Source organism: Myodes glareolus, chromosome 14 (assembly GCF_982192425.1).
Source record: "Myodes glareolus chromosome 14, mMyoGla1.1, whole genome shotgun sequence".
Classification (NCBI taxonomy): domain Eukaryota; kingdom Metazoa; phylum Chordata; class Mammalia; order Rodentia; family Cricetidae; genus Myodes; species Myodes glareolus.
Genome location: NC_142039.1, coordinates 7,071,770 through 7,097,896, shown reverse-complemented (window position 1 = coordinate 7,097,896; position 26,127 = coordinate 7,071,770). Strand labels below are relative to the sequence as shown.

At 44.0% G+C, this 26,127-nt stretch overlaps 1 protein-coding gene across 19 annotated transcripts in view; it reads left to right on the top strand.

Annotated features, from left to right (window-relative positions):
- Positions 1–26,127, top strand: part of Kiaa1217 (KIAA1217 ortholog) — a 789,856-nt gene that overhangs the window by 695,848 nt on the left and 67,881 nt on the right. For 17 of the 19 annotated variants that reach the window (XM_085699015.2, XM_085699014.2, XM_087896327.1 and 14 more), the window contains 2 exons: positions 2,097–2,295; positions 6,108–6,201. In XM_085699015.2, the coding sequence (XP_085555141.2) occupies positions 2,097–2,295; positions 6,108–6,201 (293 nt within the window). Of the gene's footprint in view, positions 1–2,096; positions 2,296–6,107; positions 6,202–15,219; positions 15,566–17,619; positions 17,822–26,127 lie in introns of those variants that run through there. The other 2 variants (XM_048460713.3, XM_085699019.2) reach the window with 2 other exon arrangements.

The following is a 26,127-nucleotide window of genomic DNA, read 5'->3' as shown; positions in this document are numbered from 1 at the left end:
CAGATGTTCAGACACAGTGACCAACATGACTCTTCCTCTGAACCTGAGGGTCCCTTCCTCTAGTCACTCAGCTCTCTAAGGAAGTTCCTCTGGTTTCTACAGTAGGATGCCTGAGGATCCCTTCCTCGGGTCACTCAGCTCTCTAAGGAAGTTCCTCTGGTTTCTACAGTAGGATGCCTGAGGATCCCTTCCTCGGGTCACTCAGCTCTCTAAGGAAGTTCCTCTGGTTTCTACAGTAGGATGCTGTCCCCCAGCCTCGGCCTGCAAACCTGACCAGCTGTAATCCAGCCTTGGCTAAGCTCTTCAGTTTTGTGGACTGGACATGGTGAGGAGTTCCTCATTTGAGCGGCAAGGAAAGATAGACGTATCTTTTCCACTGGGAAGCGTGGGGTTGAGCCAGGCTCCACCCTTTCAGCTCTGTATGCCCATGCTCAAAAGGAGCCTGGCACTCATGGGTCTCTTTGGTTTATAATGAATTCTTCCCTTGAAGATTTCAGTGTTAACTTTCTCTCGTCTGTCCTTAAGCTTCTCTCCTTCTTCTAATTCTTTGATGTGTTTTTTTTTTCTCTTTGCCATTTCCGTGGTGTTTCGGGAGGGTATGTTAGGTGAGATGCCATATTTAACTAAAAGCCATCTGTTTCCTTTTTAGTCTCTTCTCATTAATATTTACCTAGTGGTGCTAGTCTACACCCCACCCCCATGGCTTCTCACAAATACACAAACACCAGGATTCAGATAAACCTCAGCATCTTTAACACTTCAGTTATCCATGTTCAGACAGCAGGCGAAGGCGAATGTGTTTGTTTCTTTTCTGTTATTTCTATGATGAAATACCCTGGCCTAATAACACCAACTAGGGGAGAAATGGCTCATTTGTCTCACAGTTCCAGAGAGATAGAGTCCAGCATGGTAGGAGAAAAACATGGCAGCAGGCAAGGAAGGTGTGACAGCAAGAACGGAAGCTGGTGATCACATTTCTTCTGCACACAACAGAAGAGTAGATGGGTGCCAGCTATAAACCTTCAGAGTCTGCCCCCAGTGGTGTGCTTCCTCCAGCAAGGCTCCGGTTTCACAACTTAACCAAACACTACCTCTGGCTGCGGAACAAGTGTTCGAACCCACCGGGACACTGATACCCAAACCGCAGTAGCAAGCGCAGTAACTTGAGACCGCCCCTGCTGTCTGCTGGCTAGGACTCTCCAGTCACAGCAGTGCTTGGTGGGGACATGTCCTTTCTGTCACATGACTCGGGAGTCCGTGACCAGATGTTCATCCCGTGTGCCTCGCTGCATGAGGGTGTATTGCTGGAGCAGGCAGACGCGGCTCCCATTCTTCGACATTTGACCTCTTTGGGGGCTTAGGTTGGAGTCCTCAAATTTGGGTTCTGTGAGGGAACATTGGCAAACCTTGCTCATCAAGAAGACAAATCCAGTGTGCCAGCAGGAATCAGGTCTTCACTTTGCACCACGTTGGTTAATGTCTCATTGGCCGAAATAAAACATATGCCACCCTGCTTGGAACTCTGACATTTAGTGATGGCATCTGTGGTAACCAACTTGTTCCATTTTTATTTGACATGTCAAGGTGCCAACCTCTTGAGGGGAGTTTGATATGATGTAAGCATTCGATAGCTATAGTAAAACCACAGAGATGTGCTATTTCCACTTGAAGTGTTTCCGAATGAACCTCTGAGACAAGCTCTGGATCTTATCTTATGCCTTGCTCTAATGATTAGTCAATGAACTAATGCTAAAAATAAACCTACAGGGTCAGAGTCCTAAATATACCTTCTGAAGATGTTGTGTATTGCCTTTTACTATAGGCAACAAGGTTAGAACTTTATCCTTTTGATTCTAGAACGGGGTGGTGGGGGGGGAATGACCTGGTTAACACCTGCCCAAAGAATATAACTGGGTACTTACATGATAATCAGACAATGCATTCTGTGGAAGCTCCAAATGAGCACCCCCATTGCTTGCTTTCCAGATTTCTTCTGACCATCTGTAACTGCAGTGTGGTAGAAGGGGCTCAGCTTAAGTTTCACACCCACGGTTCTTGATGCGTGGGCTGATGACTGTGTATACTTTTGTGTGCAGGTGTTCTCTACCTCCAGTATGGAGATGAAACCAAACAGCTGCGGATGCCGAATGAAATCACAAGCGCGGACACGATCCGTGCCCTCTTCGTAAGTGCCTTCCCACAGCAGCTCACCATGAAAATGCTGGAATCGCCCAGTGTTGCCATCTACATCAAAGACGAAAGCAGGAATGTTTATTATGAGCTAAATGACGTGAGGTGAGTAGTTTGGGGGCATTGTTGTAGGTAGTAATTTGGGGGCGTTTGTTTATTTTATTTTGTGGGTCTTTGACCACCCATTGGGTGTCTAGAGTTTGTACTCAGTCCATATTTCCCTCAGTCCGATGGAGAAAGCCCAGTCATTACACTGGACTGCTACACACAGATGGGAGGGGCTCCACCCTCCAGCTGCCTACAACTGAGTTGAGTACAATGATGCGAATGGACGTCTCCCATGTAGACCTCTGAAGTGTGTGTAACGAGCTCTGTCTAGATGACAGCTAACAGGAACATAAGAAAAGACCCAGCCCCGCATTTCATCTGCAGGTCAAGGACACTAAAGCCCAGAGAGGTGGCAAAGAAATGCCAAGAGCTAAAGTCATACAGTAGGCTGAAAATTTCAAACTCCCTCACAAACTGCCCCTTTTCCCATGACAGAACTTGTAGATGTTTTTAGTAATGATCCTACTGGGTCTTCGTTTGTGCCTCACACGTTCAAAATGAAACTAAGCTCAGTGCCCGCCAACTACACGGCGAAGCAGTCCCACATTGCCTGTTCTGAAAGAGTCATCCTTTACCCAAGGGTGTCACTTGCTGAAGGGACTTTCTCTGGGAAGCGTGGTTGGACAGATTAGCGGGGAACGAAAGCCTTTGTGGTTAATTGCAGTGGTGTTGTCCGTAGAATGAGGGTCCCTTCTCATCTGTCCCCATCAGTCAGCTGTAGAAACAGGATTTAAATTCATATAAACAAGCAGTTGCTAGTATAGTCCCTAAATAGGTTAGAAGTCAAATGCTTAATCTAGCTCTTGCATTTTATGAAACCAGGAAATTAGGTGTATCAAAGTTAAGGGTCTTATTCGAGAGCACACAACCAGTTAACACACACACCTAGGATGTTTAAATGCTCAGTCCAAATCATGAGGCGCACAAAACAGACTTTTTGGTCGCTACCCTGGGGACAGCAGGCTTCCCTGTTTCTTCATCATGGAAACAGCAAGCCTCACTTTGTAAGATGTGCCTGCAGAGCATGAACGCAAGCTGATCCATATCTAGCAGCAACCCCAGATGACTAAGGCGGTGCCAGGGTGTAATGGAGGGCTTTCAGAGCTTGACACACGCCCCAAGCTATGGGTGGTACTACACTGTTGTGCGACTTCCTGCTTCTGGAAAACAGGTTTAAATATGTATGACAACTGAAAAGTCATGCTTATTTTTTAGATAAATTATTAATCAAGCTGTCACCATTTTTTTAATTTACAAAACATAAACTTAAACCAGAGGTAATCGCGTTATATTGAAACATATATCTAATAATATAAAGCCATGTGTTATTTTTTTAAAAGATTTATTTATTTATTATGTATACAGCATTCTGCCTCCATGTATGCCCGCACGCCAGAGGAGGGCGCCAGATTTCATTACAGATGGTTGTGAGCCACCATGTGGTTGCTGGGAATTGAACTCAGGACCTCTGGAAGAGCAGCCAGTGCTCTTAACCGCTGAGCCATCTCTCCAGCCCCCCATGTGTTATTTTTTACATGGATAGACCACTTCACGACGATCACCTTCTGTTTCCACATTCATGAGTAGAGAGGCCCTGAGGGACAATAGCAGTGACTAAGTGCTGGACTGCAGACCCTAAAGCTGTCAGGAGGCAATTGGGAGTACTTGGACTCCTCTCACTTTCAGCCTATAGAACATTTACATATCACCATGAGTTGCCATTTTCTAAAGCCTTTCCGAGTTCTAAGGTATGGTTCCTTATGCATTCTTTGGAAATGTCAGGAGGGGACTTGGGAAGAGCTAAGGAAGAAGAAGACCATGGTCCTCCTCAATGGAAATCCATCTGATAAAACAACTGAAAGCAATGCTTGTTAGAAGAGACACTTTTTAAACACTGGTAATTTGAGGATATAGTGCAAATTATCAGGAATAAGGCCTGGGTTATAATCCATGCCCCACCCCCAGATGCACACAGACACACATGCACACATGAACACATACACACATACATGCACACAAACATACACACAACCTAATAATTCTCAGATATATTACTGTGGTGTTTGTTTCTTAGTGCAATAATGATAACTTGTTGGCACTTAGCCTACCATTCTCTCTCCTTAAGTTGCTTTTTGTTTCTTTAATTTAAATGTGAAAAAGTGGACTTAAAAATGTTCAGGATAAAATATTTGTATTTGGTGAATATCATGTTTACCTTAAATGACCATTGTATATCCTCCTTGTAGTACCATTTACTCTTTAGCTTTTGTACATAAGATGTTTTAATTTAAGCTCAGTGATGGAAATTTTGCCACAAACTTTATGTAATACATTATAAAAAGAATACAGGTAGGTGTTAGCTAAAGACAGTGGCTTTAATCTTCTGAAATCATAATTTTATTTCCTTCGGTGTTTTAGATGTCAGAGCCCATTTGCTTACCATTTGACTAGTTCATTATTATACTGGCTTCATGTATTTTCCTCAGGGAGGTACTGAAGACAGGTCAGGCCAGAATGCTGTACAGTAAACGTCTCCACAATGCAGTCTGGCCTTTTACAGTTGGCTCATCTCAGATGAATAAGTTTCTAAATTAATCATAAACCAAGGTCATATATTTTAAATACATTTACAATCTCAGTAAGCCTCTCTCCTGGCTAGTGAGATTTCCAGTGTCCCCACATGTCACATGTGACATCTGCTAGCCAGAGGCTGGGTCCCTTTCATGAACCGCCACCTTCTCACTCCTGCCTCTCTTCTCCGCATTAACCCAGCCCCTGTTGAGAACAACGACTGCCTGCTCCCCCAACTCACTTCTAATGAGCTACTTGAAACATGAAGCAGCCATGCAAGCTAGGACTAGTTGGTGCTTCAAAGCAATGGCTGGCGGGTATTTAGAGAGAAACAAGACTCCTCCTAGAATCCTCCACTTCATTTAAAACACAAACATAACCTAAAGAACCCACTCAATGCAAGTATACATACAAGAAAGATGCCATCTGCCTGCCCACTGCCCCTCAGCTCCAGCCAGCGTTGGATGGAACCGCGGTGTAGATGGGCTCGAAGCCCACAGACCAACCTGAGGAGAGAGGAGGCCCGCTCCTGTGTGATTTGAAGGTGGGCTCTGTGCAGGAGGCAGAGCCCGTGTCTTCTGCAGTTGTAGTTCTTGGCTCTACAACTGGGATCAAAAGCAGTGAGGACTCTTTGCTGCTTTCCCTTTGTGCTTCAATTTGTATCTAAAAATGTCCTGTGGAGGACAGAAATGCATTGTTAAATATACTGAATTTGATCTCTTTTGATGTTTTTTTCTATATTCTGTATGCATTTTGTTTCCCTTGCTGAGCATGTCAGAAAGAAAAAAAAATCATTGTTATGTGTACATTAATTAGATAAGAAGAAAGCCAGGTGTTTTGACAAAGTAAACAATTAAATATTTAAATATTAACCAAAGCTCTTTGAAGGTATTGTAAATATTGGCATTTTCCTGCCTTCAGGAGTGTTAGTTTTCCGCACTCTGAAGCTTGAAAGCAAGTTCTTGTTACCTGATACTTATGGGTGGACGTTAATACTGCAAGAATAACACGTTCCCTAGGAACAAGACGAGGAAAGAGAAGCCAGAGTCATTTTTCTTCTTCTCTTCCTTGTTTATCTTTGCCCATTTCATGGTGAAAGGACTTTTTGTCTGGTTCATGGTAGACAACCGCCGGAGTGTCTGTCTCTGTCTTTTGCCTGATGCTTAAGGACAGGGAGAGGAAATGGCCAGGATCAGGCTGCTTTCCTCTGCCATAGTGATGGATGTGTTTGATTCCAGGAATATCCAAGACAGATCCCTTCTCAAGGTGTACAACAAGGATCCTTCACATGCATTTAACCACATGGCAAAAGCTGTGAACGGAGACGTGAGGGTGAGTACTGCTGTTGTAGTTCAGACTGTGTTCCCAGCTCGCTCTGCCCCTGCCTCTCACAGCCAACCACCCTCCACTACCACATTTCCCGGGATCATGTTGCTTGTCTCATCTGGTGACTCATTTGTTCACCGATAAAACAATAAGATGTCCAGGTCACTGGAAGGATGGAAATTAGGATGGGGTTGGTTCTACCTTCATTTCCTTAGTATGGATCTCAGGTCTCATCTGTATTCATTTGCTTACTTATTTTAGTGGTACTCGGGATGGAATGCAGGGTCTCCCTTTCGCTGGTCTGTTCTGTATCTTCTACCTCAAGCACAGAGTTTAGATAACTCTTCACTCTGAAGATATCAAAGGTCTCTCGAAAGCCTTCTGTCTCAGTATCCTTGGTCTGTAACTCATTAGCTCACTACAGAATCTGTTGCAATGCTTTCACTCAGTAAAAGCAAACAAACAAACAAAAAAAGGTGCAGAGCTGCATGGGAAAGCCGTTCTTGTTCTCACTGTAGCTGTTCCCAGCATCCTCCTGCAGTTGCTCACCTGCTAACTCAGGGCTGTTTTCTCTTAATGCGAAGCATCATCATGTCTTCTCCAAACCATGTTGAGGGCAGAACAAAAATACCTGCAGGATGTGGAAGCTGAACTCTCTAGATTTAGGCCATCTTAGGAGAGTGTCCCAATATTTATAACACTTGGGAATGTTTGGAAGGAAAAATACGGGAACACTTGTATGAGAAGAGTCTGAGAATCACATTAATACAAGTCCACTGGGAGGGGCTGTGTCTAATGTAAATAAAAGTGGGGAATAAAGACGTCAATTTCTCGGTTGGGCAGTGGTGGAGCACGCCTTTAATCCCAGCACTCGGGAGGTAAAGGCAGGTGGATCTCTGTGAGTTCAAGGCCAGCATGGTCTACAGAGTGAGTCCCAGGGTAGCTAGGGCTGTTACACAGAGAAACCCTGTCTCGAAAAAAACAAAACGAAACAAACAAACAAATCAATTTCTTAAAGTGCACCCTTTCCCCAACACATACACAGAGTGCACGCAAACACCTACAAGGACATTGGAATTCGACTTAAAATAATACTTTTTATTGTTAATAAAATCTAGGCATTTCCTACTGGTCTTTCCGTGAGTGAGCTGCGCTCTGCTTTCTCCTGATGTCCAAGTGTTTCTTCTTGCTGCCGTAACAAATGATGGCCAGTTTGGTGGGCTAAAACAGCACCTGTTTACAGCCCTGTGTGTCTAAAGAGCCTTAACAGTCTAAATAAGGACTGGCCAGCCAAGCCAAATTCTTTCTAGAGAGTCAGTGTATGTGTGTCCATCTGTCCTATTTTCTGGAAGTCTCCTATATTGATTTGCAATCCTGCTTTCAATCTTCTGGCCCTGCTTCCATCGTTAAATCTCCCATTTTCCATTGTCCACTTTTAAAGACACTCGGCGTTACCATGGATCTGTTCATGGTCTGGAGAGATCCCCCTGTTTTCAGGGAGGCTGCACAGCAGCCTTCGTGTCCCGTTCTCTTGTACCCTCGCATCACATGTGCAGCGCATTAGGCTGCAGAATCTACAGGAACCAGAGTTCTACCTTCCGCCTGGGATATGTGAGTTTAAACACAGGAAAGGTCAGGGGATCCAGCTGAGGACTCCGGAAGAGTGTCCATGAAACTGGATTGCATTGTGAGCCAAGGCCCAGTGGGACCAGGACCCACCGTTTTGAAGGGAAAGGCCTATATTATGTCCCCAACTGCTTTTCTTTTTCTTTTTTCTTTCTTTTCCCCTGTGTGTAAAATACTATGTGACTCAAATTAAAAGGCTGCAGTGCTACTTCAGAAAAATCTAGAATTTTAAAATTTGTTCTTAGTCAGTTACATGTAACTGCAATCCAGAACCGTGTGAAGACAATGGGCCATTCCTTTAAGGGAGCTTAGGTGGACGTTATGAGACCCTGGGTGGCATGACTCTGCTGTGCTCTTTCTGGGAAAACACCTAAGTTTTGCCTTTCACGCATCTTTAGTTCGGATGTGCCTTCCTTCCACCTGCACCTCTGCCATACTCTGTTTCTGTTACACAGAGACCTTCCTCAGGCAGGCGCCCCCCCCAATTGTTTCTGGGAGCCCTGCATGTGGCTGTGGGAGACACCTGTTTTAACTCTCAAGCACATTTGGTGCCTACACAGACAGGACTTGCGGTGGGGACCAGGAACATCAAATATTAACCATATGCGTGCAACCTATTAAGATGCACAGACTTTGCTCTTCAGCTTTTGCTTGGGGGTAAAACGTGAGTGCTTCCTTTCTGGATTGTTCAGAGCCCGCTTCAGATAACAGTTATGTGTGTGTACAAGAGAGAAACTCAGTCATTATTTTCAAATGAGGGACAACAAATGTTCATAATGTAGTTAGTCAAAAAGTCCTTGTATTTTAGTAAAGATTACTCAGAAATGAGAAACACAAAAAGCTCTGTCAGAACCATCTAGGTATGATCATGTCTGATCTTCATAACTTAGAACCTTTCCCTAGAATCCTAAAACTAAGATGTGGTAATCTTCCAGCCTCTCTTTGGGTTCTGGGAATTGGAGCTGTCTGCTCTCTCCCGGTGAGTACAGCAGCATTGCTGGGAAAAGGCAAGGAATTTTGCTAAGCCTGGCCTGTATACAGTCCAGCTGTAGACCGTCACTGCTAGTGTGAACAGAACGGAACAGAGCAAGTACCAGCTGTTATCACTGTGAACGTGGCCATGAAGGAATGCCATGACAACCGTTCACCTGCACCAGATGTCATTAGACTTCACTCACTAGCCTCCCAGAGACAGCCTGGACCAGACCTTTGGGCCATCCACTCCTTCCCAATAAACAGGCATATGAAAAAGACATGAACTGGAACAAGCCAAGGAGCCGTAGCAGCAATACCTAGAGTCTGCAATGACCTCTGAGATTTTCCTTAAACAAGGACTTTAATACCTTGGCTTTGAGTCAGAGGAAATGGGAGACTGGATCTACAATTTACAGGTTGTTCTCCCAGTGTGGTTTTATGATAAGACTGGTGTGGCCCAGGAAGCAAGTTAGACCAAAGTATTAACTCCGAGGTTATGGGCCTCTGAGTGTGCATGGAATTTTTGTGGGGAAGCAGGCATCTAGTTTTTCATTTAACATCTAGCCGAGTCTTGCTGAGGCCTCTGTGTCTAATGAGACTTGTTCTTGGCTAGGACTGAACATACCTAACTGGACTCCTGAGTCTGCTGATGCTTTCCATGTGGGTGTAGAGCGCCCCAATCTAATTTAGTCACATGGCTTTTGTTCCTTACATCAGGTAGGTTTGATCATTCAATTACCAGAGAACTGGTACCACCATATGGAGCAGGCCCTTCTGAATACATTATGTGTGCTTATTCTCAAATTATACATACCAGGAAGATCATTCATTCTGTTTTGTGACTCTCAAAGGGAACTTTTGGCTTCCTGTTCGCTAAACCTGGTTGTTATCTTATCTTTTGGGGCTTCTCTATTTCTTGTGTAATTAATATTATTACCCAAGATTTTCTAATGTCATTGTGAAATGCTCTCAACCTACAGTGGGTCTTACTCATGTGTCTCTAATTTTTTACTTGAATGCAGACAACCGCTGGATTTATATTTAGGACACCCTCCCCAGAATTAGCCTTGCATCTTAAATTAACTACAAATACCAAGTCAGTTGCTGCTTCCCAGTTGTCTTCTATTTGAGCCTTGCGTTGACGATGAGGAACGATCACCTTAGAAACCAATGGCTTCCATTCCACACCATGGCTAAATTCTTTGCCTACATGCAACACACCCTGGCTTCCTTTATTCCATAGACCTTTCCATCACTCCTCAGTGGCTTCAGTGTGTTCAGTCAAGGTTTATGCAGTTTAAGCTTCTCTCTCTCTCTCTCTCTCTCTCTCTCTCTCTCTCTCTCCCTCAGCTCTTCTTTTAGTTTAACCTTGAACTTGTGATTTTCATCTTATCACGGCTTGAACTACTGTTTAAAAACTCTAACTCTGAATGAACGCAAAAATGTATTTCTAGATCCTCATTCTTTAATTCCAAACCCAAGCGTGTAACCTGTAAGCCAGTAGTTCTCACCCTTCCTAAAGTTGTGACCTTTTAATGTAGTTCTTCATGTTGGGGTGACCCTCAACCATAAAAGTATTTTTGTTGCTATTTCATAACTGCTTCATTGCTGCTGCTTTTGGTCATAATGTAGCTATCTGACATGCAACCCCTGTGAAAGGGCCATTCGACCCTCTCCGAAAAGCTTGAGTCCCACAGGTTGAGAACCACTGTCCCAAGCTGTTACCTTCACATTGAACTTTCTTCCAGTACTTCTAGTTCTACTACTGAAGAACTCCCTTGATTCTCTACCTCTGAAGGATGGAGTGCCTGTGTTTGTGTCCTCATACCACACGCTTGCCCATGCATGTGCAGGGAATGGAGCTGGAGAGATCTGAAAACATTGAATTTGCGATTGGAGGAAAGAGTTCAGTGGGTTAGAGCAATTCCTGTTCTCATAGAGTACCTGAATTCAGTCCCCAGAACCCATATTTGGCAGATTATAGCCAGATATTACTCCAACTTCTAGGGATCAGACCCCCTTAGGCACTGCACTCTGGTGCACAAACCCACACACAGACATACATACCTACACATAATTAAAAATAAAAACACTTTTAAAGTTAGGTTACTAACCTCCCTGGCACCCGTCCTTCAAAATATTCAACCATTCTCCAGCCCTTGTCCATGTCCCTCAGGAAGTGTCTCGCAGACAGCTCTCTGGTGTCTGTACTGATGCTCCCATCAGGGCTAACTCGTGAGCTTTTATTAGGCACCGGCAAGTATTTAGTCCCCAAGACAGATCTTTGAGGCAGACGCTGGTGTGGCCTGCATATTTATAGCGCTGAGCCCTTGTTTGTGTTAGGCAGCTGCTGAGCTGGTTGCTGCTATCGCCTGAGGAGGCTGCTTCCTAGTCAAGGTGCACAGCTCACCTCCACTGATTTAACCACGGTGTTCACCGTTTCGCACCTGCTCAGTTCTTACTTCCCATGTCAATTTCTTCTTGTTCTTGGTATCCAGAGTGCCCTATTATGTCGACCTGCTAGGGACATGTGGAACATTCAACGTGTTCCCGACGTGTGGCCTGCAATGTCGTGGTAGTGAGAGGTGCGTTTTCAGTGGTCTAGAGAAAAGTTATCGAGTCCTGAGGGAACCAGCTCAAAGGGGATTAATTTAGTTCCCCAAACTTGATTGTGGCAAGTTATGGCAGCCATGGTTCTCACAAAGTGAGGGAGGCTACTCACATGCCTGGCTCCTTCTTTACATGACCACTTCCCTTCCGCTCATTTGCCGTATTGTTGAATAGACTCGCCCTTGCTATTCACCTGTACCTGGATCTGGATTTCCTATCCAACTGAACGGGGCCAACAGCAACAAAAAATGCCCACCTCCTTGAATATTTTGTTATAGCAACACAAAACGGACTGAGTCTTCTCTTTTAATGTACTAATGGACAGTCGTCTCATTCCTCCCTCCAATAGCTACTGGCATATGAAAACACGGGAGGACGTGCTGCCAGCTCTGAGGCTTTGCTCGCTGGCTGTCTGTAGATCCTGAAGAGAATGGACTGACTGTAAAAGACAGCTTTAAAACTCGTTGGAAAGTTTTAACATGTGTTAGGCATCAGAAGATATTAAGGAATAACTGACAGCTATATGGGTTAGAATAACAGGTTAGTATTTACACATTAAACGACATGCTGAAGGAAGTTTTCTTTAAAATACTCCAGCAATGGAAAAAAAGTAGTAGAGGAAACAACTTTGAAAAACATAGAAAGGTAATAGGGGCTCCTTTTTTTTCTCTATTTTTTTATGTTTTAAAATTTCCACAGTAAAATGTTTAAAAAGTAATTCAAATTAAAGACTGCTTTTTGGGCCTAAATGAAAGATGGCATGCTGCCGAAGGCTTCTGAGTGCTCAGTGTAATCCTGGCTTCCCTCTGAGGAGCAAGCACACACATTCTCTCTTCTCTAACCCTTAAGTCATGTTCACCTTATCCCGAAGATGGTGTGTCCTTTAAAGGCCCAGATCATACCACATTCACCTCCATGTCTCCCTGAAGCCAGTGTGGCATCCGGAGGGGCAGTAGATGTGGGTGCGGTGGGGTGGTAGATGTGGGGTGTGGTGGGGTGGTAGATATGGGGTGCAGTGGGGTGGTAGATGTGGGGTGTGGAGGAGCGGTAGATGTGGGGTGTGGAGGGGCAGGCGGTAGATGTGGGATGTGGTCACATCCCAGAACAATGGTTACTGTGTTGCTACAGATGTTGTGATGTTCCTAGTGAGGACCCACTGTAAAAATATCCCCAGTCTCCCTCCCAAGAATAGTTCCCTTCTCCTGGTTTATTTTTATCATGTGGACACTTGCAGTCTGGTACGTGATCATTTTCCTTCTTTGTGTTGCTACTCTAAAGCTTAGAATTAAATTTGTGGCCCACCCACAGCAAGAGTGCAGGCACTTGCAGGCTGTACTTTGTGTGTTGGCTTTGTTCCTGGCCTCCCCCTTTAATTTCGTTGCTTTTCTTCTTCCTCTTGTCATGTATTCCTCTTGGCTTTCATTTTTTTTCTTTACAGGATTATAATAATTCATGTGAGCTGTATTAGTTTCTTTGCAGAGTCTGTCCAGACATAAATAGTATTTTCTGTGTGTCATTGTTCTGTTGTCAGATCATAGACCCTCCTGTGTCTGTAGTGGAAGCAGCATGGGAAAGCCCTTCGTAGTTTAACTAAATTTAAAGTCTCTGCAAAATAGGTGTGCTGAATCCATTTTTTTTTCAGATGATAAAACTGAGGCTCAAGAAGCCTCTCTTCAGCTCACACAGCTGACAAGCACTGCCCGCCAGATCTGAGCCCACTTCCTTTAGCTTCTTTGTATTCAGCCCCAGCTTTCCTCTCTTGATATTGACATATATGTTTTATAAGTTATAAAACGTTATGTAAAAGAAGTTACTCTTCCTAGTATAATGTACTTTTTAAAAATTTATTCTAGTTTTTATTTATTTACTTTATTGTTTGCTTTGTTTCTTGACATGGTTGGATACCCACTCCGTGGTATCCTCTTCTTTTACTTTGTCCCGTCCTGTTCTTTGATGACGACCCAAAAGATAACAACAGCACAAAGAAACGAGGAGGGAAGGGAAGAGGGAGTTACACAAAGAGGAAGAGGGGGAGGTGGAGGAGGTGACCAGGCTGCAGAACTCTTGTGTCTCTTGTGTTCTGGCTAAGATGAAAGTTTTGGATTTGGGAGGAACCAAATAACACTGTAGGAATGGAAGTCTACCACAGAGATGGAATATTAGAAAACACTCCCTGGCTTTGTTCATTGCTTGTGCTCTCTGTCCTAGCCAGGCCCCTCTGCCTGTTCAGTGGCAGTGGTATTAGAAACTCATGTTCATGATTCACTTACTCTGTGCCTGGCACCTTGTTCGGTGTTGCTTTTATATTTGTTCCTACTCGATTTCTATAACACAATGAGAGAGAAATTCCTTTGATTCCCTCAGAAGCAAGAGATGTGGAACTGGATGCAGAGCTCGGCAGAACTCAGAAAGATGGTAATGATCACTTCTGTGGCCATACCATCTTCTTAGTCTCTATCGTCTGTGTCCATGGGTCACCTCCATGTCTATGTATTTTCACTTCTTGAAGACCTAACGCAGGAGCCAGGCTTCATCAAACTTTTTCTCCATCACTGTCCTTTTTTGGAACTTCCATGATACCCCTTCAGCCCCGTATCTCCTGGCGTGCTCTTCTCTCGTGCTTACTTTGTGGTTACAGATACACTCTTCTAGCCACACATCTTCTTTTCTCTCACCTTCACACTCCCTGTGACTCTCACTAGCCCTTCCTGCAGAGATTCTGACTAAATGCAGTCATGGAAAATATTACTTAGGTCAGCATTTTCCTATTGAACTTTCTGGTAATGCTTTATTTGCTAATGTCAATACAATGGTCTGTAAATAGGCTGCTGGTGGTTTCATTCCCAGTGAGGAATAAGAATGCCTACTTGTCTTCCCGTATTCTCCTTTCTGTCTCTTGCAACAGGACAGTGGTTGTTTTCCCTGGAGATTCAGATGAGAATCACAGTGATGGGGAAAGCCTGGCTTTCTCAGATACAGTGACTGTGGGAAATGCACATCTGTCAGCCTTTCCCCCCCTGAAAGAGTGAGTCCCAGGGGTTGCACTTACCTGCAGTAGAAATCTAGCTCTCCCATTAAAAAAAAAACCTAAGTAAGATACCGTGTGTTGCTGTGTGCACAATGCCTGAGGACAAAAACTGCCTTCAGGTGGAGTGGGTTGTTATCATTTCAAATATCTTCAAACTAAGCACTATGATTTTACAACAGTGAGCATCACCCCACAACTATAAAATGTCAGAGAAGTCCCCCCACCCCCTGCAGCCTGCTGAGCCAGCTCTTTCTAGCAGTCATGCTTCTCCAGATCCTGGTGCTGTAACAGTAAACAAGACAGATGTTGAAACCCCTGCTTCTAAATATCTGGCCGACCAGGAATCAGAATAGCCCATGGTCGATGGCGACATCGACATCTGACATTTTTCTCATCAGCTCCAGGCTGTACAAAGCTTGCCGTTCGCTCATTGTTAGCATCAGTGAGACTGTGGGTCTTGGTTATGAACAATGAGCTCCAGGTGCCCCCTTTACCTGTGCCTTTCGGATGGCCGTGTCACAGCCTTGCTGTGGTGACTAACCAGCCAGCGCATTTTAATGCGGAGTCTGCCCGGTACGCCTTCCCTCCGTGTTCTCAGGTCTTCGCTTTCTCAGAAGCAAACCTGCACATCAGACAGGCAGCTTCCAACTGATGCAAATCTCATTTTTCCTGCTGAGTGGCCGCTTGTTTTCCCTTACACGTCTTTTTGTCATTGAGAGGTTATGACAACATGAGCCATATTGTATTTATAAACATCACGTGCTTCCTTGATCTGGCTGCAGTTTCTGCCAGACAGCACACAGGGAAGAAACATTTCTCGTTGGCTCAGCATTGGTTTTCGTTATGCTGATTTCCGGAACAGGAGAAATGCACGCCTGCTCAGCTTTAACTTCCACAGAGTAGAAGTAATACCTCTGAATGTCCGTGAAATAGTTTTAACAAGGGTGGCTATTGCTCCTTTAAACCACATGTTTTGACTAAAAGCTTCCTTCTGTAAGAAAGCAAAGCCTCGCATTTACTCACCATGAAGAGACGGGGCTGGAAGCATTCGACAGATGGATGGGTGGCCCTGCGGTCCCTGTGAGTCCAGAAAGTTTCCTCTAGAAAAGAACAGGCCACGGAAGATGAAAGGTAAGATCTGCCTTTAAAACAGAACTCAGTCCCTCGAGACTTCGCGGTCCGGCTCCAGCACGGGCTGTACCCTCCCTTCCTCTCTGTACATCTCCTGTGTTCTCTCCAGTGAGGAGCTGAAGTTGGAGGTTTTGTTTGAACTTCTTGCATGCTGCTTTGAAAGCCATCTCATTGTTGCTGGAATTAATCTGTTTTTTAAAAGTCCCCCCTTTAATTCCACTGGGCTGTCTCTGATCTACAGAGCCGTGAGCCTGTTTCTGTTTAACCTTGTATCTTAGGAAAGGCTTTGGAACGTTGGTACAATTTGCCTAAACGGGGCTCATTCATTTATGGGTTTGTGGCAATCGGCAGTATCTTCATAAAGATATCTTGCATTCAGCTCTGAGATCAGTAGAGAAAATTTAAGAAAAATAAGAGAAAAGTGTGTGTTGACTTGTAGTATTCTGGGAAGTTACTAAGTTCTTTTTCCTGTGAAATTCTTCTTAAATTGTTAAATTATTATAGTTTAGAAAGAGAGTTAGGAAGATATCAATTTAAGCTTGAGGAATGCTGAACAAGTGTCCAGTTTTGAAACAGTCTGTTAATGTAAAATTTAATAATTGCTTGAACGGCTTTGAAAGAAATCCTGGTTTTTGTCACAACAGTTCTGTGTAAAATCACATCAGAGAGCACATTAAAATGAATTTAATGGGGGCATGCCCTTTTAAACCTGTCAACTTTCTATTAAAGGAACACGTGCATGGATCTGCTTATCCATCCAGTAGTGTTTTCATCCCTGTTTGTAGATGATTTTAAAGTGTAGGGCATTGTTCGCCAATGTGATCTCCGTTGTGTGTATCATTTCCTATCGTCATCATGGTAGCCCTATGACATAAGTACTGTGATACCCATTTTAAGGTTGGAAAACTGAAGCTAAGCATGATGAAGTAACAATAAAACACACTAGTAAGTAGCCGAGTTGGGACTGAAACCCAGGCTTCCTTTCCAGAACCTTTGTGTCTGAGTCTGACACTCACAGCCTCATCAAGAGCTAAGTTTCAGGCCTGGAGCCAATGCACATAATTTACCTTGGGAGTAGTTAAAAAGTCATGTTTACTCAGTGTCAAGGTACCATTTTGTACTGTAGTGGGTTTTGTTGTTGTTTGGGAGTCTCTTGTTTGGTTGGTTTTTGTAAATTGGGACCTTTCAAAGCCTATCACTGCTCGGGCTGATGTTTATGTTTGCCCCTGGACGGAATTACAAGTCAAAGTGACATGAAGGCAGCCAGCACCAGATGCAGCGGAGAAAATGAAATTCCTTTGCATGGGTGACTGTCTCTGCTGCAGGCTTTTACCATTTCCTTTCCACAAATGCTAAGTTGCTAGGGGGAGCAGGGGCACAGCAAGCAAGAGCCGTGTTTGTGGGACAGAGCGGGGAGTGTGTTTGTGAGCTCGAAAATGGACCTGAGAGTCTTTAAGAGAGACTGCTCCGGGTGCCTTCCCACTGCCCTTCCGAAAGAGGCAAGAGCAACGCTGAAGGATATTGAAGGGGGAGGTTCTAGAGCTAGGGCTGCAGGCTTGCTTAACCTTCTTGCTCTCCTTAGTCCCTGCCGAAGATCCAAACCACAGCCTGACAGCAGAAAATGTCCATCCTGGTGGTTTGTTATGCAAAGTTCTCACCAGGGATGCAGCTGCTAGCACCACACAGGATTGGGTTTCAGGATCAAGGCAGTCTGCCTCCAACCCCATTACAGCAAATTATAAAAATTTCAAAACAAAACTCCTTTTGTTAATTAATATACACTAATTGGCTATGCTGCCGTTGATCTGAAATCCAAGGTTGGCCACACCACCAACCCACCTAAATATCACTTGAAGCAGTTTCGCTCCTCTGCCACTCAGCAGCCCCCACCCATCTGAAGCTTCAGTGCAGGAAAAGTTTTGCCACACCCCCTGCCTCTCCTATCCTATCCAAGCCACGCCCATTTCTTTGCCACACCCCCTGCCTCTCCTATCCTATCCAAGCCACGCCCATTTCTTTGATGCTAGCAGAAGCCGCCTTTGACTAGGAGCCTGCTTCCTTGTCTCCCAGCTGTAAACCTCCTTCTCACAGGTTCTCTGGCCACACTTTCACTATTCCATACTCCTTGTGGATTTCCGCCAAGGCCGGCAAGACTCTGCCAGATTGTTCCGGGCTTTATCAGCCCAGGCTTCCTAGGTCTGGCATCCTGCTCCAAGGCAGGCTGACCACTTTTGTGCCTTTCCCAAAGTATCTCAGGTGAGTGGGCTGTTTTCATATGCATTTGAGTGTAGAGAGAATAATGTGTTAACGATGTATAGTGGCATTTCTCTCCAGTGTACTTCCCCCACGGGGCTAGCAGCTTCTTTGCTCAAGTGTAATGTGCAGGAGCGAGAAGTGTTCCGTCTGCTTTTGAGGAAATACTCCTTTAGATTCATGACTCAGGAAACACACACGACCTCCATAGTTGCTGTTCCTTCCCTCAATGGCTAAGCCTGATCAATTCGAAGTCTTCGGGCCCAACAGCGAGAAAGAGGGACTTAGGCATCACCTTTTGTAAACTGGAAGTTCAGATCCAAGAGGCTTAGCATGGTTGGAGAGATTTAGTCAGGTTTACAAACCAAAGAAGGGATAAAAAATGGTGAAGGAGCCCAAGCTGCCCGCCCCAGACCAGTCCGTTATCCTCACCCCTAGCCATGCTGTGTGGACCTTTGCTACTGTTCTCATTCCTCTGGGTCTCATCTGGTGTGTGTGGTGTGTGTGCGCGTGCGTGTGTGTGCGCGTGTGTGTGGTGTGTGCGTGTGTGCATGTGTGTGGTGTGTGTGTGTGCGCGTGTGTGGTGTGTGTGTGTGTGCGTGTGTGTGGTGTGTGCGTGTGTGCATGTGCGTGTGTGTGTGTGTGCGCGCGTGTGTGTGTGTGTATGTGTGAAAGAGAGAGAGACAGAGAGAGAGACAGAGAGAGAGACAGAGAGGCAGAGAGACACAGAAGGGACACAGACTCACTGTGTAATGTAAGCTGGCCTTGAAGATACTATGAAGCCAAGGTTGTCCTCCAACTCGCTTATTCTTTCCAGGTCTTCATGAGGACACTCAGCCTCCATGCCCAGCTTCCCAGCTGTTTTCTTGGCAGGTCTGGGAAGACTCTCCACCTCCCAGCATCCATGACTGTAGCTGGGACAGCTTGCTTCATTTACTCTGCAAGAAAGCAGCCCACATCTCTCTTCTTGATTATCTTACTAAAAACGAACCAGAGATCCTGTCAGAGCTAGGGTTCATTAATTGGAAATGCATGGGCCTGCACCAAAAATAGATGTTGGACTAACCAAATTTAGACTATCCTGTATTTTTATGAAAAAGGAATAGGTCATCAAGTCAATTGAGAAATAGCAGCTGCTTCAAATTATGCGATACATTGAATAAATCAAAAACTATTAGCTTCCATAATGTTGTGCAGTGTTGCAGCAGCATCCTTGGTTGTCCGTTTCTCTGCTGCCGCAGTTCTTGCCTGCCGTCGTTTTGTGTGCAGGTTTAATGTTCTGTGGCCAAACTACTTACAAAGTGGTTTGCAAACTCGCCTTGCACCACTGATTTTGAGGTGACACACGGAAAAGGGATTCTGCATCCTTTCATTTCTGTTATTTCTGGGGGGTCTCACCCTGTATCCCATGCCGGACTCAATGGCTAGCATTACAGATGTGTGCTACTACACTAGCTTAGATTTTAGTCATTGTATAATATAGTCTTTAATGGTTTTTAAAAGATTTGTGAGATTAAGGGCCTAGGAACTAATGAGTATTGTTGTTTTGCTCACAGGTAAGCAGATAAAAGTCAGTTTAAAACTGACTTAGAGACAATTATTAAGTAAGTGGTATAGTTTAGCTAGAATAGGGTTAGAGCCTAAATGTCAATCCTGCCTTGTGAATGGAGCATTAATCCCATAGACTGAAACTTCAGGATGAAGTCTAAGCCGGGGGTCATGGAAGGTGTAATTATTACGGATTGTGTATAACTGAAAAGAAAGAATCATTTTGTTGCCAAAATCCCATCTAATTCCCCTTGAAGAGTTCTCAGGACTCCAACGTCTGGCTGTTCCCCATAAGAGAGGCAGTATTCATGAAGTCATTTTGTGCAGATATATTTCCTCGAGGCCTCGCCTAATCAGAGGTGTGAACATCCAGGACATCACTTAAGCCACTGTAGGGCAGCACCAAGCCACGCCGCATTCCTGAAGCATGAACGCTATGCTTGGCTCATTCGCTAGTCCAGGTCCACACATGCACTGACTTCATCCCTTCCTTCCTTCCTTCCTTCCTTCCTTCCTTCCTTCCTTCCTTCCTTCCTTCCTTCCTTCCCTCCCTCCCTCCCTCCCTCCCTCCTTCCTTCCTTCCCTTTTCCCGGAACATCAAAGGTCATGGTTTACCTTGTAATTTCACCCCTTTGAACCCATTACTTCTCATTCGCCCTTAATGGAGTAGCAAGAACTGTCGAACAGAGCCGCACACAGCAGAAAGCCAAAGCACACCCACAGTGGAGATTTTCTCAGTGAACCTGAACACTGCTGTGCGTTTCTCAGGAGGCGCTCCACTACGTGATCAGTCAGATACTTCATTTAAGATGAAGGGGTAGGACTGTGTTTGTGTGGGACTGTGTTTGTGTGGGACTGTGTTTGTGTAGGACTGTGTTTTGTGCTGACCCCCAAGGAGAGATGTTGATTACAGCTTTCTGGAGATGGTTAGCACCACGTGGTTGTGCGTGAAGGAACATTCTAGATGCATCTCCAAAAGTAGATAGCATTTTTGCTTTCCTTTAAAAGCGAATCTAAAAATATATTTCCTAGCAGCTGTTTAAAGGCAGAAGAAGAAGGAAAAAAGACCCTCCCTGCTGCAGACTAATTTACCCAGCCCGATATCTACAGGGTCAGACCTCATCACTTCAGAAATCTGTGGCAGATTTCTCTGTGTATATTTAGACCAAGGGGCCTATTAGCTTGTGATCTAAGAGAACCTCTGTATTCTCATAAAAATGAGAAATGTGGCCGTATTGGCATCCAAGGCTGTAATTATGTTAATGTAGCCATTTTAAGACTGAAATATGTTCTAAAATGTTTCTGTATTTTTGTTATTTATAACAATGATCTGAAGAAACTTGGGAAAATGCTAGTAAGTTCCTATTCTGAATTACCTTGAGATCAGGGCATAAAAATAAGTCAAAGATAGAACTTTGAGTCACAATTTTTATTAAACGATATGCACTTGCCAGGTGGCAGTGGTGGCGCACACCTTTAATCCCAGTACAGGAGGCAGAGGCAGGGGGATCTCTGTGAGTTTGAGGCCAGCCTGGTCTACAGAGCTGGTTCCAGGACAGCCAGGGATACCCAGAAAAACCCTGTCTCAAAAGAAATGTCCAATTTTGGGCAACAGTAAAATATAATTTTTGCCCAAGGACTGTCTTAAGGTACCCAGATGTCTGCTTCCTTCTTATTCCACGACTGGCTGTGTAGCTTCACAGATGGCCCCTCTTTTTCTTGTTCCTTGATCTCCCCCTAGATTTTTCCTAGTTATTTCTCTCTGCCTGGCAGCCCCGCCTGTCCTTTCTCCTGCCTTGCTGTTGGCTGGTCAGCTCTTTATTAGACTAATCAGTGTTTTAGACAAGTAAAGTAACACAGCTTCACAGAGTTAAACAAATGTAACATTAAGGAATGTAACACATCTTTGCATCATTAAACAAATGTTCCACAGCATAAACAAAGGTAGCACATCTTAGAAAGATGTTCTACAACAGTTGGTTCTTTTCTTTCTACCTCATGGATCCCCAGGATTGAATTCCGGGTATCAGGCCTGTCTGTTGGCATCTTTACCTCATAAGTAATCTTCCTGGCACCGGCAAGAACATTTTCATATATCTTCTTAAATGTAAGTCCGTGCATTACTCGGGATGCAGTCCTTGAGATATAGTACAACCAGGTATACATTGCCTGCATTCCAAATTGCCATTCATTCATGAGTTCTTCTGTTTCACCAAGAGAAGGTGTTATTTTCTTCATCCTCCTGTGAATATATTTAAGTGAATATTATCCATTTTATATACTTGTTTTTGCCTCACAACTCAGTGAGGAGCCCATGAATATTTGTTGGTGATATAAAAAATAATGCAAGTTTTTCATGCATTTCTTCATCTCAGATAATGTAGCAATGATTTAAGTCATTTACTATTCATGGCCCGAGAAGGGTAAGCACAATGCAGCTGCACAGTTAGAGGCTTAGTGAAACTCACTGCTGGGGCCACAGTGAAGTTTGGGAGCCCATGATGGAGAAGAGATTCCTGGGAGAAATCAAGCCTGTTTTGCCATAATTCAGTGTGGTTCTGCCACACTCTGCTTACTTCCTTTAGCACCGTGATGGGGAGGGGCAACAATTGCTGAGGTTGATTAAATTCTTTAAAACTTTGGAAGGGGTAAGTGATTAATTGTATATGTCGGTGGACCAGAGGAGAGGCCATCAGCAGGGGGCCAAGAGCTCAGTATTCTGATTTTAAGAAATTCTATTTGTTGACTTTTATCTTTCTGTCCTTCCTGGGAGAAATTTTACCTCGTGTTGTTTTTCAGAAAAGGGAAGAAATTTAAGTGAATACACACACACCTAAAAGGAGGAAAGGCTGAATGTTGGGTTGAGCACTGGGAGAAAGAAAGTAAGCTGTTGAGCTGGAGTTTATCTTTAAAGTGAATGCAAAGCTCTAGGTGCAGGTTCGGGGCTTTGAAAATGCTCCACTGATCCCAGCGCCTTTTCTTCCTGTGCCCTGTGGGACAGGGATTCTCTTTTCAGGGCACAGCATTGGCAAGAACAACTAGATTGTATCGCCCTCCTTCCATGATGTGCGCGTTTTGTCACATGGGACATGATGTCTCTCCAGGAAGTCTCTGAGCTGCTAACTAACCATTTGGTTTCTTAGGACTATGTTGGTTTCTGAATTCAGGGCTTCACCTGAGAGTGGGGACGCCCATGATTCTGGGTGTATGTTCTTGGAACTTGGAGAAGCAGGTCTAGTGTCTGAGACGGAGACATTTTGTATCAGGACCAGCCTGGTGGGGAAGGGATGGTGATAGTTCAGTTCCTCCATCTGCTGCTGGAGCAGGGCAGGGCATGGCATGGGCAGAGATGCTGCCAAGCTCAGCCACAGGGCATGTATGACTCCCAAACTGGTTGTCTTTGAGGCTGTTATTTATCCAAATAAGGCAAGGCAGTGGCTCTGCTGACCAGCTCAGATTTCTAAGCCATGCTCACCGGCTGTCTCACTTGGTATTTGAACTGCAAACACAAAGGTATTCCTTTGGAATGGGGCACTTTTGTGGAGTTCATGGGGATCCCGGAGTCACTGTTTCGAAGACCTTCTCCTGCAATTTTGGAGAATGTGGATATGTTTGGTTTGTTTGACCCTCCTTTTCTGGAGCAAGCAGCAGAGATGCCTTTGTTCAGATATCTGTGCACTTGATTTTGTACCAAAATAATACTCAACCTCAGACCCTCCCAAGGTCAGACCCAAACACTGGTCTCTAGTTACTGAACTGTAAGACTGCTCTGGCATCTTGTAGATTCTGGGCCTGGCTTTTTGAAGTTCTGGGTCAGTTTGTCCATCTGGAAAATTGGAATATTGTCTAGTGCACTCATTTCAGTGGTTCTTTCTGGATCTATTTTGAATATACATGTGCATGCTTAACTTTCTCTTCTAAAGTGTGCCTTCCTCAAAGGTAGGGGATTGTGTACTGTTTATTTTGTTTTTAATGTATGTATTATGTATGTATGTATGTATTTTGAGGCAGAACCTCACTATGTGACTCTGTCTCTGTCTCAGTATGCAGGCCAGGCTCTCCTTGAACTTAGAGATTTGCCTGACTCTGCTCCCAGTTGTTGGGATCAAAGACTGGTAACAGTATGCCCAGTAAGGATTGTGTCTCACCAGAGCCCTTCTTCCTCATCCATTGTAGCCCCAGATTTACCACAGACAGTACTACTCAATTAGCACTCCATGAATTTGCAGAATCTTATTGTTGGAGTGGGTATTACAGGAAGTCCTATCTAAAGGTTACGAAGCTCATGTTAATTCCTGAACTTGAAGGCAGTTTCAATGATCATTCCAGACTGGTGTTGGAATATCCATCATTCTACACGGATATTTTTATTTTTAAAAATTATTATTATTGTTGTTGTTGTTTTTATTGGTTTATTGTGCACATGTGTGTGGGGTCCACCTGCATATAGACATTCACATGTCATGGCCCATGGGTGGCAATCAGAGGATGAGTTGGTTCTCTTCTTCTACCGTGAGTTCTGGGGACTGAACTGAGGTTATTAGGCTCATGGGCCACATGTCTCTACATACGGAGACATCTTGCCAGTCTGTCTGCACTGATTTTTGAGAGACACCCTTGGAGGTCATTCAGGAATAATAATCTGGTCCAAATATTCGCAAGTGTTTTTATGTTCTTTGTCTCAGGCTCCAACTAAAGCCCAGAAACACAGATTGGGTTTCAAGGGCGTCTTGGTTACAAATACAAAGTTGGAGCGTCTTTGAAAGAACTGAGCGGGTGCCACTTTTCCCCTGCACCACAGCATCTATTGGCAGGCTTACCTGTGAGCATCCTCCCTCCTTGGATGCCCACGGAAGTGACTGACACTGGAAGCTACTTTTAAGGGCAAGAGCAGAAGACCCTTTTGAATCAAAGGTAAATTGCCACAAGGCTGTTTTGCTCTGAAACTCCACTGTTGTTTGACATTTATTGGCTGAGAGTTTGGGTTTGTAAATTATGTCGTCCGGAGTTATCCCCTGGGACTTGTTTCTTTTGCAATCCTTTCTTCTCTTGACACATTAGCTGTGGATAAAAATGATGGCTCAGCAAAGCACCTCTCACCAGCCACAGCAGACTGTTTAAGACAGGCTCCGCAGTGCAGCTCGCCTTGTGTTATGTTTGTTCTGTGAAGCAGTGATCGAACCTTCATGCATCTCCCAAGGATAAAAGGTGAGGGTGCTAAGTGACCATTTGCTTTCCAAGTTCTGCCATTCATTCAGGTATCTACCATCGTTTTTCTCTAATGAGCCCTGAAACTCTATGTCACTAATCTACAGTTGTCGTGATTACAATTCTATATAAATCGTTATGAACTCATTTGGTAAGTTTAGACTTGCTATGTCATCAAGCCAAAATAAGCAGACGTCTTAATTCTCACATTGTTGCAATCACCCTAAAACTATTTGCTATGGTATCTAAGTTTCTCCCATCTTAGCACGGCCAGTTTCTGTATTGAAACAGAGGCTGGATACAGGGTTAAGAGAAGGGACTTGTGCCTTGGTCATTGGTTAATGCGTTCCTCAGAGAGATGCAGGAGTTAACTTTGAGAGCTCTCTGGTCCCCAGGAGCATAATTGGAGTGGCATCACTATCATAACTGAGGTATGATGCTCAGAGAGAGATTTTAATCAGATACATCTCAGACATTTTAGTGCATAAATAATTGATATCTGTGTGTATGTATATATATATGTATGTACCATATCATATATCATATATCATATTTGTATTTGGTTTCCCTTCCCGTGATTTCAGCTCCCCAAGGTCAATCTTCATTTATCTAAAACTAGTCAATAAATATTCAAGAATAACCAGTTTATAAGTTCTAAGTAGCTTTTATTACAATTTTTTAAAATTGCACTGTTATAATTATCCCGCATTCATTATTGCTGTTGATCTCTTTGGGATATGTGTAGGGGGAAATGTGTGTGTGTGTATATACATATATATTATATATAATATATATGTATATATAATGTTCTGTACTATCTGCAGTTTTAGGCATCTAGTTATATGTTGGAACTTATCTCCTACAGATGAATATGACTAAGGCTACTACATGTATGTCCTTGCTGCATGATGCTGAGCAAGGTTCTTAACTTCCTACATCTCATGCCCTAGCCATTCAGGACAGTAGTACCTGCCCTGTTTATCTCACTGACTTCTGGAGTCCATAAAATAAAATCATAACTGAAAGCACTTTTGTAGTACAAAACTATGAAGTGATTATCCTATGTATTTGCTCGAGGGTACATTTAAAATTCCTTTCACAGTAAGAAACATTGTAAGTTGATAATGCAATGTATTATACATTTAAGGTACACGTTAATAATTAAATAGGCATTTCAATAGCTGTTACTCAAAAGGAACCGTGTAAGCCACTGAGTTGAGCACCTAGATAGTATACCAACAGCAAATCTAGATTTCTGAAAGGGATCTGAGCACAAAAGACCTTTGTCCCTGCGAAGCATGGGTGGATGAGAAGAGCAGACAGGGAGCTGTTTGTTCCATCTGTTGGACATGTTTGTAAGAAGATATGATTTTACTAACTGTGACCACTACAGATACAGAAGGAGTTGTCCTTGGCCCATGACAGAGGGAGTAGCCAGCCCCGGGGAAGACAAGTACCCATGAGAGAGGGGAGCTTTTCTTTTATCTGCCCTGCAGTTCTGCCCTGTCACTGACTGTGACTTGGAAGTTAGAGAATGTACTTAATATTTTTTA